General features: G+C 43.1%; 1 protein-coding gene across 2 annotated transcripts in view; it reads left to right on the top strand.

Moving 5' to 3' along the window:
- Positions 1-3055: 3055 nt before the first annotated feature.
- CTNND2 (catenin delta 2) overlaps positions 3056-19243 on the top strand; it is a 679731-nt gene continuing 663543 nt past the window's right edge. For both annotated transcript variants that reach the window (XM_054191357.1, XM_054191355.1), the window contains exon 1: positions 3056-3113. In XM_054191357.1, the coding sequence (XP_054047332.1) occupies positions 3077-3113 (37 nt within the window). In that variant the 5' untranslated portion in view covers positions 3056-3076. The remainder of the gene's footprint in view (positions 3114-19243) is intronic.

Raw genomic sequence — 19243 nt, 5'->3', positions numbered from 1 at the left:
CCTCTCAGATTCCTCCAAAGCCCTCCTGCTTCCAGCCCTCGCTTCCCCTACAGAGGGTCCTCACTGCTGTATACCTTTATTACTACTATATTTAACTTCCAGGCCAACAGCTTCCGGACTAGTACATATACGTCGGTATACGTAGCTGGGTAACATTTACAGCGTGGGGAGAATCGGGTGTCTTAGGTGCGTCCTTCACTAGCACTCTCTGCTCGTCCTACAATTAGGCGTACCATTTCCAGGGCCATGAAATGCCCCTATAACGTGGCTATATTTCAGGGGGAATGAAAGGAGGACACAGCCTGTTTCTAGCCCCTCTGTCTCCTCTCCCTTTACTGACAGAGGGACTTTTCAGGTCTGAAGAGAAAAGGCTGGGCTGCAGAAGATGGATCACATGATGCTATGGTGGATCTAGGATGCTGCGACACCCAGTAATTTTATTTTCAAATACATCTTGAGGTTTAAGAGTAAGACAGTGACTCTAGGTATCTACTGGGCAACCCACTACTTCCAGCCCAGAATTAGATCCCTATCCCAGGCTGGGAATCACAAACCCAATGCCTCGCACTTAACAGATGTTATATTCTTCCTCCAGAGGCAGGTGATGAGCTACTTTTTTGTTTTTTCTCTCCCTGTGAAAGGGTAGCTGCTGGTGGGTCCCTCCTTACTCTGCAATACTTTGGAAGTTAGAACATTTACCAAGAAATAAGAGTGCCGAGTTACATGTCTGATTAAGAGTTTCAGACTGGAAGACCAGTCTGCTTCCCAGGATAGTGCCCTAATCACCAAACCGTGGGCTAGGCTACTATGGAGGCAGTTTTTATACCTCCAGCTGCTGATTTTTCCAGCCTCAGATGGCCGGGGCAGGCCTGATACTGCTGTTACAAGTTTGGATAAAGGCAGGGGAATCAACTTTTCTTCTTTCATTAGATGAGAAAAAGATTCAGATGGACAAACTCTTAATTCCTACAGATTTGTTTAACTATTTCCTGTTACGGCTTCTTAAATTGCTTAAGTAGGCTCTTCTGAATACTAATTTTCTCTTCTGTTCCTAGGTGCATCTCTGAGTAGGTGACAAGTGTGCTTACTGCGAGGCCTGAGAGAGCTGATAAACGAGCCCGCCTCAAGGCAGCGCGTTGACTCCTTCCCCAGGTAAACAGCACAGGTAAAGACGAGTTGTACAGGGAAATAAAAAAAAAAGAGACAACAGGCAGAAAACAAGCCCTTCTGGCGCTGGGCACAGCACGAGCAATGCGACGAAGGGAAGGAAGACGTAGTTTTTTTGCCTCATCGCGAAGCGAAAGGAAGGGAAACCACCCCAACCCCCGGCGAACCCCCAGCGAGGTGAGGTTCCTGCTTACGGCGGTGCCGGGGAAAGCCGCGAGAAAGGCCAAGCGAAAGGTGGCAGCAGCGGGTCGCTCTGCAACCCGACGGCGGCGGCGATCCTTACCGCGTCGGCCAAATCCGCCTGCAGATAACATCTTTCAAATCCGCAGCTGTTCATAAAAAAAAAAAAAAAAGAAAAAAAGAAAAAAAAAAGAAAAAAAAAGCGCCTGCTATGATTTATTCAGGCAGCGACGCGGCGGCTTGGGAGCCAAGCGGACGAGGTGAGGCCACCCCAGAGGATGGCGGTCCCCAGGCCGGCGGTGGCCGTTCCCCGGGGGGGGGCGGGCGGCCGCCCCTCTCCCCCGACGGGGACGCGGGTTTCGGCCGCGCGAAGCCGGTGTCGGGGCCGTGGGTTCGGGCGGGCCAGCAGCCCACGGCAGGCGTTGCCCTGACGTCTCAGCCGAGTAAGCGGCCTTTCCTGATCGCTGCGCCGATATTCAGATCGCTGCGAGCGTGAATTAGCAGTAATTACCCCAGGCAACAACAACAAAAAAAATTGGTATTTTCCCTCAGATACCAAAACTCCGCGCAGCAAGTTAAAAGGACCAATGGAATGGCAACTTTCAGGTGAGTGCTGTAATTGCATTTTACACAAGTTTCTCAGTAAAGGGTTAAGCGTGCCAAGGAGTAAACACGACTTCCATGTTCCTTACCCTCTGTGCTCGCCAGAAGACTTCTGAAAACATGGTAGATTTTCCACCCAGGTTTCACAAGGATGGGGAGAGAGAACCGAGGGGAATAAGCCCTTGCTTCCCTCTTGCTGTCAGCGTTTTGGCTGGCAGAGCTCAAGTTTCAGCCACTCAACCCCAGGCGGCGGGGACCGCTGTCACTGGCGGGGGGGGGGGGGGGAGAAGCTGCTCCCCACCGCCCCCTCTCCCCCCACACCTGCATCCCCGGCCCACCGCCCTGCCTCCCCCTTCCCCGCTAACCCAGAGCCCTCCCCCCCGCTCCCCGGCCGCGGGGGTGGCTGTCGGGCTGGGGGGGACACACGGGACGCGCCCCTCCGCGGCTCCGTGCAGTGCGAGGCCGTGGGGGACCCAGCCCGGCCCCGCCCGGCGCAGGCGGCGGCGGCGGCGCCTCAGCGGGAGCGGGGCCGCCTTTTCCCCCCACCCCCTTCCCCAGCGCCGGCTGCTCGGCAGCGGCGGGCGCGCTCCTACTGGGGAGGGGACGGGGGGAAGGAGGGGCGGAGGCAGGCGGGGAGGGAGGGCGGGAGCGCGGCGGCGGCAGATGCTGCGGCGGCGGCCGTCTCTCCTTCGGCCACATCCCGCGGCCGGTGCGCCCGCCCGGCGCGCTGCGCTACGGCGGCGCCGCGCAGCCCGCCCCAGCCGCCGCCGCCGCACCGGCAGCAGCAGCAGCGGTCGCGGCCCCGCATCTCGCCCCAGCGGCGGGGCGGTGGATGCCGAGTCCGCCTCGCCCCGGCAGCCAGCGGGCGGCTTGTCCTGCGGCGGAGCCCCCTCGGAGCCGGATCGGGGCGCTCGCAGGGACGCGGGGACACCGGGGCGCGCAGGCAGACGGGCAGACGCGCACGCCCCGGCGGAGGGGGGGGGGGGGCGAGGGGGCAGCCGAAGATGCTGCAGCTGGGCAAGGTCAGGACCTTGCGGTGAAGCCCGGGGCCGTCGCTCGCCCCCCCCCATCCCCCCTTCTTCATCTTTGCCTGGCGGACTGAGGATTTGCTGTTGGGTTTTGGTATATGTTCGGGAGAAAGCAGGCGGAATCGGCGCCGATCGGTGAGTACGGCAGGCACCGTAATGGTGCCAGGTTCCCCCCCCGCCGCACACACACCCTTCCCGCTTGCGTGGTATTTCTTCTTGGTGCGGGCTCCTGCGCTGCTCCCCTCGGCGAGGCAGCCGGGCTGGGTTGGGCTGCCGGGAGCTGTGTTTGTGCCTTCAGCGGAGAGGGAACAAAGTGCGTTATTTTCCCTTGTTTCTTCCTCCCGCGCCTCCTCCCCCCTCCCCAGCTCTTTCTTTCTACGTTAGTCGTTGCTTATGTAGGGCATCGGCGGCACCGTGTCTCCCGACGCCCTGCGCTAATGTACTCGTTACGGCAGTGAAGTCATGGGCCGGGGAGGAGGAGGAGGAGGAAGAAGGGGCCGGGGGAACCGCGGTCCCGAGCCCGCGGGCGGGGGCAGCGCCCGGCCCTGCGCGGAGCCCGGTCGGGAGATGCCGGCGCGATGGCCCGGGCCCTGGGGCGGCTCCGAGCGGCGGCTGCTGCCTCTGTCTCTCTGTCTGTCTGTGTGTCTCCGTGTGTTTGTGTGTGTGGTGTTTCTTCCTTTGAAGCCACCGTCTGCGAAATCCTGCGCTCGAGGAGCGGGCGGAGGGGGGGTGGTGGTGGGGGAGCCGCGGTGTGCAATGTGATGTTTCGTTGATCTATATTTAATGGCTGAAAGGAAAGATGCTTTTTCTTTCCTTTACCCTTACCTTACTCTTATTCTGGTGTGTAATGTGCTTGCATCGATCGGTCAAAGCGTAGCTTCAGCTGAATCAAGTCGCCACAGAGGAGGTGCAGCAGCACAGGCAGTACATGGAATACACAGATTCATCTGGCCAGGGATCTCAGAGAGCAATAAAAAAAGCCTGAAGAAGGATCATTTTAGAAACCATGTTAAATTTCCCCTGGAGGGACCGGTGGCACGAATTGGAGGCACGACTACATGAAAGACTGGAATAAAGCATCTTTGTGCAGAGACATTTTCTTTCTCATAGTTTTAAGTGTTAGGGTGTGCTTTGTTCGAATTCAGGGTGTCGTGATTAACCCTGTGCATTATAGAAAAATATCCAAAACTTGCAGAAAATATTTAGAAAAGGAACAGGGCCTTTATTAAACACCCAGCTGATAACTTTATCGGCTGCAGTAACTGATATTCGTGCCCCTTAGAATATGTATGCCTTTTTATTGTCAATAGCAAGATAAAGTAAAAACTTCATGTTGCGGGTTTATTTTCACAGTCTCTGTAAATGGTCTGTATGTAAAGCAAAAACAGTGAGCTGTGGTTCATAGGAAGCCCCTCCTTAGGTTATGCTAAGCCTTACGTACCTCAAGATAGCGAGAGGACTACCCAGAATTATACAGAGTTTATGTAAGTCTGTTGTGGGCTTTTGTAAAATCAAGATAGGGGAAAAATATCTTTGTCGTCCTCTCGTTAAGAATATATTCATTAAAAAATGAACTGATTATCTAACTCATGTAGGCTGGGTCAGTATTTTTCAAGCAGCTTCATTAGTTGGTCAATGTGTGACTGACACGGTGTGAGGGAGTTAGGTGCAGGTCTCCAGAGAAAGCTGCTGAGTATCCTACTTATGGGCCTTAGAGACTCAAATGGCTTTAGGGCTTTTGTGAACCTATTTACCTTTACCCGGGTTATCTGGGGAGGAGCCCCAACCCTAAACCCAAAGTGCTTAGGAAGTTTGGGATATGTAAGGAAAACTCGGACATTCTACGATGATCAAATATCCTTGTAAGACTAATTCTGAGCCAAGTTGGTGAAGCTGTCTCTTTTCAGTCTGTGAATGACTTTACCCTTTGGGAGCCTTGACTATCGGTCTGCAATCTGCAAAACTGCAGAGAACTTGCCGATAGATCATCCTCATTAGTAAGAAGTTGATTAATGGCTCGGGACTCCGTTGAATGTGATTGTGTTGAATGTTGTAGTACCGAAACAGGAGATCACATCTCGATCACGTTGTTCAGAGATGGTTTTTTGCAGTCTGTTATATAAGAGAGGCTCTGAAAAAAGGAGTAGCGGGCTCTGCCGTGTGTACATACCAAAGGAGATACCCTTCAAAGCTGCTGGTAGGAGGCAAAGTATTTATTTCTGAATGCCAGTTGCATGACTTTTTATGAATTGCAAGGAAGATGCTTTTGGGAGGGAACTCCAGCTACGGTGCTCGAGTTCCGTTTGTCAGGTGTTAAAAGCGATAAATAGCTCATCACTGGCACGAGCTTGTGACTTTTGCTGTGGTTTGGTTTTTTTTTTGAATAATGCTACTAAAATAATTTCATCCTCACATAATGAACTCTGACAGACAGCTGCACAAAATAGAAATAGTAGCAACTAAAAAAAAAAGGTGTTTGCATAATTCTCATTTGCATAATTTACCTTTGCTGATGGATGGTATCACTTTAATGGCTGTGGTTCGGTGTTAAGTATTTGTTTCTCAAGACACGTGTAAAATCAACTTATGCTACAAAGGAGGTACCGGAGCAGCTTATTTTAAGGGTTTTAAGAAATGCATTTTTAGGTAGGGCTGTAGATTGGCATGTAAATGGAGCAGATAACAGAATCAGCAGAACTCATGAGTGTTAAATTTTGCACTAAATTTCAGATACATTTTCTATTTCATGGTTCAGTGTGATATGATTTTAAGAGCCTATCGCTTGTGGAAATTCCAGTATATCTTTGTTAGGATTTCAAACATACATTTCAACAATTCCTAGAAGCAACTGTTTTCAGGAGTATCAGCAAGATAAGGAAAATACATTATTACAATATTCTTTACTTAAATAAGGACCTGTGGTTTTGATGCTTATTGATTGCACTTGTAAGTCAGGAAGAGTTTGATATTTCAAGTTACAGCTGAGGTTTGACAAAAATGAAATTGATTGTTCCTCCCCTTTGAAGGTTTCAGTAAGATCTTATCACAGGATGAGTTTTGGATGCTTACTTAACTGCACAGTATTAAATTTAGTAGTCTAGTTATTAATAACATACAAGTAAACAATAAACCTTAATGGAGGCAGCGTTGTTAAATATGGTGCATTTCTTTTTTAAATGACAGCATGGTTCTGAAGTAAAACACATTTGCTTTTAAATAAGAGATTGATTTTTTTCTTGACAAAAGTCATTACACCTGCGAAAACATTATTTTTCTGATCTTTTTTCTTTTTTTTTTTTTTTTGATGGGGGCATGGTGGGAAAAGTTATTTCTCTTATGTCAATAGGAAGTCTCCGAGCAGGACAGGTGTGCAATCCTCTGCTCATGCACTGCAGAACCACACGACCCTTTGGCTAATGGCTCCTCTATAATTAGGCTCACTTGGAAAGAAGTCTGAATGCAGCATGACACACTGAAACAATTTCTTCTATCCCCTTGGGATGTGCTAACTTTGTGTCATGAATGGGTTGTAAAAGCAGATTGCCTGACCAGATTCTCTGGCAATATGCTGGACAAAATTTAAGTTCAATTAAATTGAAAAGGAAATATGGTATCTGTTTATATGTAAACTGATAGCCACGTTAATAGATTTTTTTGTCTTCTATTAGTTGCCAGCTTAGTGTAAAACTAAGAAATGGAGAAACGTCACATTATCTATGAGAGCAAGTATTTAATATTTGTTTAAATTGCTCTTGGCATGCTAACTTCTAGTGCATCCTACTGGCTCTTAATCTGCCTGTTCTACTTTACAAAATTCAATTACAGTAATAAGCAGTAACTTCAAGAGACATAAAGCATGGAAGAGTTTGTATTATCTTGTCCTTTTGGCTACTGCCTATTTTATTGAAGTTTCTGGAAAAAACCCCAGGCTTCTAACGAAACTTTAAAACTTCATACTTCTCAGACCTACCAAAAAGGTGGTAACTGTTTTAAATTCATATATAAAATAACCATGTTTGATGATACATTTTATTATGGTTTATTGCATTAGCCATAATAGTTGTACTGTATAACAAATCATTATTTTTCACTTGTTTGCATTCGAGAAGCCACAAATATGCAGAGTCCACTTTGAGTAGTAACATCCAAAATCAAGAATACCTGAGAGCTAAAGGGGCTTTTCCTAAGAGGTTCTCAAGGGGAAGACTTTTAATTTCCGCATGCCCCCCCCCCCCAGTCTCTTCTACCGTGTCCCTCCCCATCTTTTTTTTTTTTCCTGCCAAAGTTTGCAATTGATTTCTTCATTTCCCAAAAATCTTCACAGTACAGTAATTTCCATTTGGTCGAGAAAATTACTTTTGGAAAGTGACAGTAAAACATAAATTTCTCTGCTTAGTGTCACATAAATGTATTCTTTTTTCAGCCATAGGTACATTCTTCTGTCCTAACACAGTCAATCATTGTTCAATTAAGTAACACCAAAATATCCCTTTAAGGCTGAATTTTTGAAGTGAGCCAAATGAAATTATGCAGGTAGCGTAAATAGGGATTCTGATGGGGTTCTTAATTGTTTTAAACCTACTGAAGGAGACTTAACTCTTACGTGCTCATTTCTATCAGCTTAATTTATTTTAAATTACTAAGATATTTGGGGACATAAATAGACCTAAGTTTCAATGTGGTGGTAGAAAATTGCTGTAGCTTTTAGTACCACTAGGATTATTAAAATTTGTAATTTGCATCCTGCAAAGGTACAGGCTTTCCATTACAAGCAGCGAGCAGTTTGGAAGGATGACTGGCAAGGGTCGCAGGGATAACTCAAGGCTTCAGACAATAAATTTCAAGGAATGTGTTACATTTTAATTCCTGCTTCCCGTGAGAGTACAGTTTTTGAAGCTAGATATCTGAAAAGCAAGACAATCTGTACTGCATGTTGAAAACAGAACATGTGAACCTTAAAATTTTTGTTTATATTTTTCGACTGAAATACTGGAACTCATGACTCTATTTCTGGTACGCTAGCTGATCTACAGATATATTTTTTTATTTTCATTATTTTAGAATTATCTGAGCGAAAAGTCTAACTTGTACAAAGGAGTGCACTTCTCTGAAAATGACATACATGATGATGTGAATCAAGTCCTGGCATTCTGGTATTTTCTCCTAATGTTGTACTTGGCTGGATAGTAAGCGGGTTTCTTTGAAAGCAGGTTGTTGTTGTCCCAGTCAAATTTGCTTGTTTAAAAATAATCATTCTCCTTGCCAAGAGATGGACGGTTGCTTTACCTGTTTGGCATATGGGAAGGTGAAAGCCTTTTCACACTTATTTTTTGGCATGAAAAAATGGCATGGCATTGGATATGGAGCTTCCTGTTCAATGGAAAGTGTTGTGAGTGAGAAGGCAGAAGGAAGGCTAGGTCAGAGAACCGTTATTTAAGGCAACAACAGCTTGAACGTTTTCAACAATGGAAATGTCTCAAGGTTAGACAGGGAGAGCCTGTTGGGCAAACCTTATTGTTGTGTTTTTTGCCAGAATTTTTAGAGAAATTGAGTTCTTTAAATAAGCAGATACCTGAAGGCATTCTTAACACCATCTCTTTCTCACTTGCATTTTTTACAGCAACTCAACTTCAGGACAGCTTGTGAACATGCCTAATGGCATCATCTCATTTCTGAATGGTGTGGTACCTCTGAAAGTGAGATTCTGCATGATCTAGAAGCTGAAGTCTCATGGAAAGTGGGAGCTGGCTCCTAAACAGTGTAGATGCTAAATACAGAGTGGATAATCTAGTGGATTCTTATGAATCAAAATCTAGGTCAGTCTATGAGCATTTTGACATATTGTCAAATATGACTAATCATTTTGTTAAACTTTCTGAATATCTCTGATGAAGTACCTTATCCTTGATCACCACATGATGTAACCTGAACCTTCAGTTCAGTGCCTCACCTTGTCTGACCTAGGGTGCTTAGAAATGCAGTAAATAGAACACAAAAGCTTTGGGTATTTTGAAAAAGTTTGTCCTTTAATGAAGGAGGTTGACAGTAATTAATGAATCGCATAATTCTTGCTATTCTTACTGCAAATGGTTTTAAAGCTTGAATTACAAGAATAATGTGACTTTATGTATTGGGTTTACGCGGCAAGGTTTTGGTTGCAGGGGGGCTACAGGGGTGGCTTCTGTGAGAAGATGCCAGAAGCTTCCCCCATGTCCGATAGAGCCAATGTCAGCCAACTCCAAGACGGACCCACCACTGCCCAAGGCTGAGCCCATCAGTGGTGGTGGTAGCACCTCTGGGATAATGTATTTAAGAACGGAGGGGAAAAATAATGCATGGCAATAACCAAAGAGAGGAGTAAGACTATAAGAGACAAACAACTCTGCAGACACCAAGGTCAGTGAAGAAGGAGGGGAGGAGGTGCTCCAGGCACCAAAGACGCGGTTCCCCTGCAGCCCGTGGTGAAGCCCATGGTGAGGCAGGCTGTCCCCCTGCAGCCCATGGAGGCCCACCTTGGAGCAGATATCCACCTGCAGACTTTAGAGGACCCCATGCCGGAGCAGGTGGATGCCCAAAGGAGGCTGTGACCTCATGGGATGCCCATGCCGGAGCAGGCTCCTGGCAGGACCTGTGGACCCATGGGGAGAGGATCCCACGCTGGAGCAGGTTCACTGGCAGGACTTGGAACCGCATAGGGGACCCACACTGGAGCAGTCTGTTCCTGAAGGACTGCACCCCATGGGAGGTACCCATGCTGGAGCAGTTTGTGAAGAGCTGCAGCCTGTGGGAAGGACCCATGTTGGAGAAGTTGGTGGAGAACTGTCTCCCATGGGAGGGACCCCACGCAGGAGCAGGGGAAGAGTGTGAGGAGTTCTCCCCCTGAGTAGGAAGGATCAGCAGAGACAAGGTGTGATGAACTGACCACAGCCCCCATTCCCCATCCCCCTGCGCTGCTCGGGGGAAGGAGGTAGAGAAATGGGGAGTGAAGTTGAGCCTGGGAAGAAGGGAGGGGTTGGGGGAGGTTTCTTAATTTTGGTTTTATATCTCATCCTCCTGTGATTTGATTGGTAATAAATTAATTTTCCCTAAGTCAAGTCTGTTTTGCCTGTGACGGTGAGTGATCTCCCTGCCCTTATCTCAGCCCACGAGCCTTTCGTTATATTTTCTCTCCCCCGTCCAGCTGAGGAGGGGAGCGACAGAGTGGCTGTGGTGGGTGTCCAGCTAGGGTCAACCCAGCACACTTTATATATGGATTTCCACTGCAGTGCTGATGTATGTCATCTGGTGGTACTGGGTAAAACTTGGAAATGTGATAATATCTCTTCTACATAAGCATCAATAATATAGGAGGCCTAATGCATTCTCAAAATTACCGTAACAACCAAAAAACCAGGAGGCACTTGCATTTTATTTCTTTATTTCTGTTGTTAAACCATGTCCATAGCATTTGTGCCCAACAGAAGGATTTTGAGTAACAGGGTTGGAAGTTCTGCTTTGGGATCACCAAGTGAATTCCCAAATGCCTCTCAGCTATGTCTACATGATTTTTAGAAGGTAAAATTTGGTTCACTCTGGGGAAAAATAGTATTTGTAATCTGGCACAGACCTCATTAAGGATTAACTACTACAAATGCTTTTATTTTACTAATGGCATACAGCTTCCTATAGCTGAATGCACGTGAGATATGCAGCACCATTTCCTCTTTTTCTCCTGTGTAAATGTGATGGTCCCGTAAAGATTTTGTAGGTTCACAAGGATGTATTTTTGGTTGAAAGTGTTTCTGAAAAGCTTAGCAGTTTATTGCACTTATTTTTCACTTCTGACTTCTATTGTCTTTAGCAAGAGCAAGTAAAGTATTGCACAAAGCCTCAGGGGTCTTGGTGGACTCTGACTTTAATCTCCTCAAAGAAGGATGGGCAGGTTGAGCTTAATTAGAAACATGCATGTCTAATCGAAGGGTAAATTTAGAATCACAGGTTTTAAGAATTGGCATTAGAAACAGAGTCATGATACCAAGAAGTCTTTTTCATATAAACGGGAGCATTGAACAGAAGCCATAGTATACGTGAGAAACCTAATGCACTATTCTGTTAAGCAATTGTTCAATGCTCTCAGGTAAACAGGTCTTTAAAATATGTGTCATTACTTTTTTTTTTTCCCCTCCAATAAAAACAAATTCCAAAGCATGCATTTCTGGTCAAATTAGGGAAGTTTGTTAGCCTCTGAGTGTTTCCACTGGGAGCCTGTGCGCTTAATTCTCAATGCTGACTGTCATAATGAGCACTCAAAGGATGGATAATACTCCTCATTTCAGAAAGAAACAAACATTTCCTTACATTCTGTGTCACCTTATGTAGCATAGGTCTGTGCAGCAATTACTTTATGTGGATGAAATGCAAAGGTATGGTGTAAAACTTGACCTTTATATCACCTCTTTGTCTTTTTGAGGTTGAGTTTTGATCAGTTGTCTTAAATGTTCCCTCTCTGTAAATAAATTTTAATTAGAAGTAGTCAAGATTAATCAGCTTTATAATTCTTAATTTTCTGTCTCTAGGTCCAGGAGGTACACTGCATGTATAGGTCTTGCTGTCTTTTTTTTTTCCCCAGTCTGTTTGAAGAGATGTGAATTTTCGGTAGCGAGTAATAAATATTTCTTCTATTTCATGTGTATTAGTATAAAAAGAATTAAACTGAGCAGAGAAAATACAAGTTTTTGAACGGTAAAAACAAAAGTCAAGACTTTGATTGTGTTTTATGCCTTCAGTTTAGCTTAGAATGGCTAAAACTTTGCACAGTTAGATTAAGTAAAGTGATTTAGTTTGTTTTCCAAAGTAAGATTTTTTAAAATTTTTTTATTATTTTTAGCAAGTGCAACATTGGTGCTTGAGGAATATGCTATACTCAACATTTATGTCCAGCTAAGTGCCACGTAAACTCGACCTACTTTTAGTACTTTGGGCCATTTTGTATTTTTGAGATCTGGCACCTCTGTCTGGCCTCCTGAACATGCTGGTGTCCTTTCGTTGGGTAACATGTGGGGCAGTGTCACTTCAGAGAACCTGATTTTCTTGGTTTTGTGTGAACTACCGAAATATATTTGCTCAAACCAGAACTGGCCGTCGAGGGGAAGCAGGGGTTTCCTCTACAACATTCCTCTGCCCACTGGAGTCCTCAGGCTGACATTGCTGATGGATCGCTCTGTCTGAGACTCTCTCAGCATCTCCTCCCCTCTAAAAATATCCATCGAGGAGCTACTTGGCTTTTGATCAGTGGTGATGACAATATTTCAGGTCCCCAAATGACAGATTGCTGGTGATCTATTGACAGAACAGACTTAGAGCAATGATATTTTGTCAAGGAGCCAAAGACTCTGTAGTATAAATTGCTTTTGCGTTTGGTTTTTTTTTTTTACTGCCTATCTGGTGTCCAAGGCAGAGAAGGAGATCTGAGGTACTGTTAATAGCAAACCAAAAAAGGCTGGGGGAGGAAAGTGGGGGCAGGGAGAGAGGCTGGAAGGCACAGTTGCTGTATTGTCGATGAGTAAGAAAGGTGCTAATTCAATCTTTTAACGTAAGTGGTTGAGCCAGTCTGATCATTTCCAGTAAATACTTTAAGAAATACATTTTCAGAAGTGTATTATTTACAAAAGCATACCAGTTCTAACAGGAGATCTTGCACAGATACAATAAACAAAACACAGTTTGAACTTTTTTAAGAAATGCATGCCTGCATATATTCTATTCGTATGCTATAAGCAGGTCTGGAATTAGCTGGACCTGTGTCAAATGTTAAAATTCCTCTCTTGCACGAGTGTTACATAACTTGTATTTCGAGCTCAAAAGCCATGTAATTTTGTATTTTCCCCCAGGCAAACCCCCGTTGTACTCTTGTTGAGTATGGTAACAGAAATCCAACTGATTCAATGGGACACCTGTGCTTTACAAGATGTCCCTTAGTAAAAATATTTTTTCTCCTTATTCAGCCTTCTTTCACTTGTTCTTCAATAACTCCACAATCTAACATTTATCATGACACAGGTGTTTGTTGTTCTTTTTTTTGTTTGGTGGGGGTTGGTTTGTTGGTTTAAAGAAAATTACAGGTATTACAGTGTTATCATACAACAGGCAGGATGAGTGATCTCAGTAATAGTTTATCATTTTTATATTTCAGAACTCATAAATTTTGCTACACTGGGTGAAATGATTATTTTCCAGATTTGATCAATATATGAGTTCCAGGTGGGGGAAAACTGATGGAAGAGTGGGAAAGAGAAGGAAAAAAATCATAATGCTAGTTTGCTTAGCTAACTTATCTTACAGACATATCCTTCCTGACCTGTAGAACAGTGTAGTTCTGGAAGTACAAGGTTTGTTTAGCAGATACTGTAGTGTACTTGTCAATAAATGGTATTGCTCTCTAGAAAGTCATACAGACCTCTAAAACAAGTAACTAAGTTTATGGAAATACATGTTCTTGGGAATGAAGCAATTATTTTTCCCCTTTTCGCTGTTTTTAAATTCACTTATTCATAAAGTATTTAGCATGCCTGGAGTACAATACCATAACTGTAATAAAAGAAGCAAGGACTACTGATTTTTGAAGGGCTTAATATTCTCATCATAACATTTGAGTATCCATGTTTTCCAAATACTTTTCTAATAAATCTTTATTAAACTATGGTCTTTTGGTTCTACTTTGGATTTAATAACGACGTAGTATTGGCAGGTAGCCAAAAATTAAGGGGTTTTGTTACATGGTTTTATTTAGGTGTGTCTAATTTGTAGTGCTATGCAATATAGTCATATTTTTTGCTTAACAAAAGTGAATAAGTGGTTGGTAGGAAAAAGCTGAGCTGGCGGGGGGGAAATGGGACAAGTGGAAAAGAGCAGCAGTGCCTAGAACTGATTTCAGAGTGAGAATGGGAAGGAAAGGAGTGATTGTTCTTGGGGTTACAAAGTTAAAAGTATTTCCCTAACTGTTCTACCTGTTGATCCACTGAAATGCATTAGTCCTACACAGGGGACTGTAAGGATCCAGGTGAATCCTTACTATATATAGTCTCTTGAATTGTTTGTCTGTAGAGAAGTAGGTGCCAGGTTTCCTTCCCTGTGCACATTCAAGGTGATACTAGTTTGTCCTCTTTCATGCTTACCTACCTATCCAGCAAAACCATGTGCTGGTAGATGTGTTGTAAATGTTAGGATGCTGTCACCCTACAAAGAGGCAATTTTGGTGTTTATACTGAAAATAAGGTTAGTGAGTTAGTTTGACATTTTAATGAAGTGATTTAGTCTTCAGGTCTGGAGTAAGCTATTGGACTTTAGGTTCAACTTTTTCTGCTCATCTGACAATAGAAGTGCAAGCTTTGGATACTGAGAACACATTTAGAAATACCCATTCTTCTGTATATTTGGTGAATGCACATGCATTAATATGTGGGACGTTGTTATTTGAATAAAAGTTGTAAAATAAAAATGAGAGAGAATTTTAACTTCTTACTGCTAGGAAGTGTGGTAGCCACCTAAAACTCAGGTTAGATGAAGTTCTTTTTTTAAAGGAGAAATATTTGTGTTCTCACAGTGAAACAAGACTCTACAGTGCTTAGTTACAGTACAACTAAATTAAGTAGATGGTATAAGAGAGACATACTTCAGGGTCTGTATCAAGGTGGGAGAACATATATGCAGGTAGAAATGTCTACATAGAAGCGTGGTATGGGCTTTCCGTGGCTGCTCCCATTCAGATGGGAAATCATCCTCAGCAATAAGTAGTAGCTACAGCACCTCAGATTGCCTGTGTGATTCATCAAGAACCTTGCCTGTTGGAACGGTATGAGTTGAGACCTATGTTTGGTTTTGGATCAGCTAAAGGAGGCAACATCACTGTGATAAATCCTCTACTACTTCAATAGAGTTTGAGGATAGCTAAAATAATTTTATTTTTGTATTCCATTCCCTTCAATGTGCAGCTCATAGTAGTTTATGTGAAAGGGCTAGAGACTTGTGATTTATTTCACAATACCAGGTTTTAGATATAAAGTGTATTTCTGAAGCACAGCTATACATCTGCATTTCACAGGAACAGTCAGAGAAAGGAAGGCCAGTACAAAGCTTTTTCTTCTTTGCACATGAATCATTTTTGGAGCTTCTTCAAAAAGGTGACTTACCCTGCTGAATGATTTTATAGAACATTGTGTAATGTTTCTGATGTATTAATCTTCATCTTTTTCATATATGTGTAGAAAAGAAGAATAAAATGGGGATTGCAGTTTAAGGTCTGAGCATTTCTATGTACAGAACTTCTGAAGTTTGAATATATAGGCAGAGTTTTTAAAAGTACCTAAATATGACGTTCCAATATTACCCAAAACATAACAGACGTTTAAAGCAGTGCTGCCTCTCTCTTAATTATTTATTTCTGTCATGCGGGCTTCCTCTTCTGTAACAGCTTTTTGTTCAGTTGTCTTGAAACAGTCATTAATGGCTTAAATAGAATATCACCAAAGTTTTTGTTGCCTCCTGAATTCTGTTGTTGCATTATTATTTCATTTTTTTAAATTATTTTAAACATCTGGGATCTCTCCTGCTCTCTGACAGAATGTGAGTGCTCTCACTTGTTAACAAGTGTGCACGCGTTACGTATTGCAGCCCTCCGTGGTTTATGATACTGCTTTATAGATGAAATAATTTCATGGTGCAAAAACGTGATGTCAAGGGTCTCAAGCTGCTGTCTCGAGATGCAGGCTAGCTTGTGGTGGGAGCCTCAGGAATTCCTCCGGTCATCCGGTCTGCAGCTCTCATTTCAAACTTTCTTATTGTTCTTCTTATATCAAACCAAACTTCTCAATGTTTGAGTGGAAGTGTATTTGCTTCTTATTGATACTGTATTTCAGTAGGCTAATTTTGTTATGAAACTGGACTTCAGAACTAAGTTACAACAGGAGCTCGAAGCTAGTTGTAATATGCCAGTGTTTCCCACCTTGAAATATGGAGTGATCTCAAAACATTTGAGTTCATCCGTGACCTTTTACAAGCAATGACAAACACAAGAACCACAGTCAGGACTATGCTTCAGCACTCTGCCTGTGCAGAGTGGCATCTAACCAACTCCTTCCCAGGGCGCGTTGAGAAAATTGTGTGCTGTAGATTCATTAACTGTACCGTATACGAAAGACCATATGCAAGAATGCAGATGGAGTAGCAGACTGTAGTGTTAATTTACCAATCATCTAAGCAATCAAACATAGTGGTGGCTCTTCTTTTTGTACTCCCTCAGTGTTTTGGCAACTGAACTTAGATCACAACCCTGTTGAACTGGTGCTGTCCAAAGCACGCTCACAGATGGTCCTTGTGTTGAAAAGTTCAAAAACCTAGCTAACACAATTGCTGAAGGGAAAACAAGTCTAGAGAGGGTGAAAACAGGTCAGGTACAAGCATGAAAATAGGATCCTTGTTGCTTATGTACTCCGTCTCCTAGAACATGTAGCCCTTTCCATGTTGTGTAAGCAAATACTTGTCCCTTGTTCTACTGCTCTCAGTGCATGGATGGCATAAAACTAACTTTTGCTTGACTTCTTATGATGCTTTCCCAAGCAGGTAACAACATGTTTTACGTGATGCAAGTGGCTTTTTTTCCAAAACAGAACGCGTCATTACTGAGCTTGTGCCCCTTCTTTAAAAAAAATGAAAATCAGTAAAAGGGGTGTCATTTAGAGGGGAAAAAAGAAGGGGAGGAAGGTAAATTGTACTGGGCGTCTTCCCTGTGAGAAGTTTAAAACCAGAACTTGCTTTTGCAAGAATGATGAAGCTGTAGAAAGTGTCAATGAATACCCTGCTGGTGGTCACTTGCTACAGCATTTATACTACTGTATTAACACAGAGTGTGTAAGGAATGGTATTAAACTCCTTTGTGAGCAAGAGTCTGTTGCTGTTGTTTCATCATATACTAAGAGAGAGAACTGGCCGGACAGCTTCTGTTCAAGCCTTGTTGTGGTACCAGTAATAATTTCTTTCCAATCCTTTCCTTCTTTTTTTTTTTTTTTGTCTGTTTCAAGACAAATGTTTAGAATTCCTATATCCATAGGTTGTCTTCTTCAAATAGAGGTCAAGTTGATGTGGAAGTAATTGAAGATTCTTTCAGCAAAATAATTAGCATAGGTAAGCCCTAGAATACCTGGACAATCTCTCAGCAAATTTCTGTTAACTTTCACAAAGCATTAAACGCTATTCTCATTTTGGTTTGTTTTAAAAATATCTCAGAGCTTTTAAGATGATTTCTCAAAAGTGGTCTTTTTTTGGCATCATTTCTCTTGACATTCATTTTGTGAGGAGAAACAAACAAAGAAAGAAAACAAAAAAAAAGAAACAAAAAGGGAACAAAAAGGGAAAGGGCCAAGGTGGCTGAGCACCCTAGGGTTTGACTCAGTGGATCAGAAGGTAACCATAGACTTACCTTTGCACTTTGTATATAAGGTAGAAGTTGCCTTTATCACTTTGTGTGTTTAAAATGAAGTAAAAATACCTCAACAACTGTAGGTAATGACTTCGGTGGCAAGAATGTATAATGATGTTTTTGGCCATACTATGGATTGTGTTTATTGTTCTGGAATAATTTGCAGGTAGTGATACAATACACAATCAAAAAGATATTTAATGCAATATTAATTTGAAAAATAAAATTTGTTAAACATAACAAATTCCATGAAACGTTAGTTGTAGCTTTTGTAGCTGCTGCTATTTCAGTTAAAACAATAATTAAAAAAAAAAAAGGTTTGCTGAGCAAAATGAATTCAGTTTATTGGAGAAATTTTATTTTCACAACTGATCCATGTATATACTTGTAGTCAGCCTTGATAGTATTGTCTATTGAAATGCACAGTGAATTTTAGAACATCTGCCCCTCTCATTATTCTAAATATTAGTATCCTAAATGCATGTACATAAGGTGATTACTCCTTATGTTTTTATACACTGCTGTTCTAGGAGCTGCTCAAAGCATGTCTTTGTTTTTCTTATCCATTGTTCCTCTAGGTTGTCAGATTACAATCAGCAAGACTTTTGCATAGTTAACAATCACTTACACCTCAAAAGGGTAAATACAATGTGAATGACAATGGTATTTCCTACAGATATAATCTGAAGAGAAATTTCAGTTTAAAAACCATAGTTTCTAGGAGATAAGTTTGTTTACCGTTATGTGTGGATATAGCAGAGTACATTATCTCCTTTATCCATGGTAGAGATAATATTTCTTTTGTGTGTGTGCTCAGAGGACGGATAGGCTTTGAATCTTTTTTTTCTTTTGTCTGTCTTTTTTTTTTTCCCCGCCTTCTTCCAACACACAGTTCCACAGTTGAGCACCCTTCCCTGACATCACTCAGTCTCTTACGAGCTTTGCTGTAGGCTTCATTACCTGTGTTTTCAGCTACTAGCTGGCTTGTTTTGGATGCTGCTTTTTGCTGGGTTAAGGCACAGGGCGTTGTTAGTGACAGAGAACCAGAGCTCGCTCCTCATGGCTGTGGCAGCATGAAACTCCGTGGCATCTCATTGTCGGTCTGTGACTATCAAGCTGTCTCAGGGTGGTTCCAGTAGAGCTTTTCCTGTTATTCCACTGTACACTCTGTTAGAGAGGCAAGAATGTATCTATCTGATCAAATCCTAGTAAACAGCTGACTTGGGCTTCAGAATTAGTTTGTAGGCAACAGTGTATTTGCTCGCTGAAGAGTGGTGGAGTTGGTACTAATCCACTTCGTCATGGCATCTGCCCATCACCTACATTAAAAATTCTACTTTTATACTAGTTGTAGGAGATTTAAAGTCTCTAATAATTATCTTTGAAAGGTCATGGCGATCAGGGGAGGTTCCTGAGGACTGGAGGAAAGTGGACATCATTCCTGCCTTCAAGAAGGATGATCTGGGGAACTACAGGCCTGTCAGCATCACCTCATTCCCTGGGAAGGCGATGGAGCAAATCCTCCTGGAAACAATTTCCAAACATATGAAGGACAAGAAGGTGATTGGGAGTAGTCAGCATCAATTTATGAAGGAGAAGACATGCTTGACCAGCCTGATAGCCTTCTACGATGAAGAAGATGGATGAAGGGAGAGCAGTGTGTGTCACTTATTATGACTTGATGGGAGACTTTTGGCAGTCTCCCATTACATCCTCATAGACCAGCTCTTGAAGTACGTGTTAGATAAATGGACAGTGACATGGACTGAAAACTGGCTGAACTACTGGGCTCAAAGTGTTGTGGTCAGCAGCA

This window comes from Rissa tridactyla, chromosome 2 (assembly GCF_028500815.1).
Source record: "Rissa tridactyla isolate bRisTri1 chromosome 2, bRisTri1.patW.cur.20221130, whole genome shotgun sequence".
NCBI classification, from domain to species: Eukaryota; Metazoa; Chordata; class Aves; order Charadriiformes; family Laridae; genus Rissa; species Rissa tridactyla.
The sequence above is the reverse complement of the archived record's forward strand: the minus strand, read 5'-3'. Positions and strand labels throughout refer to the sequence as shown.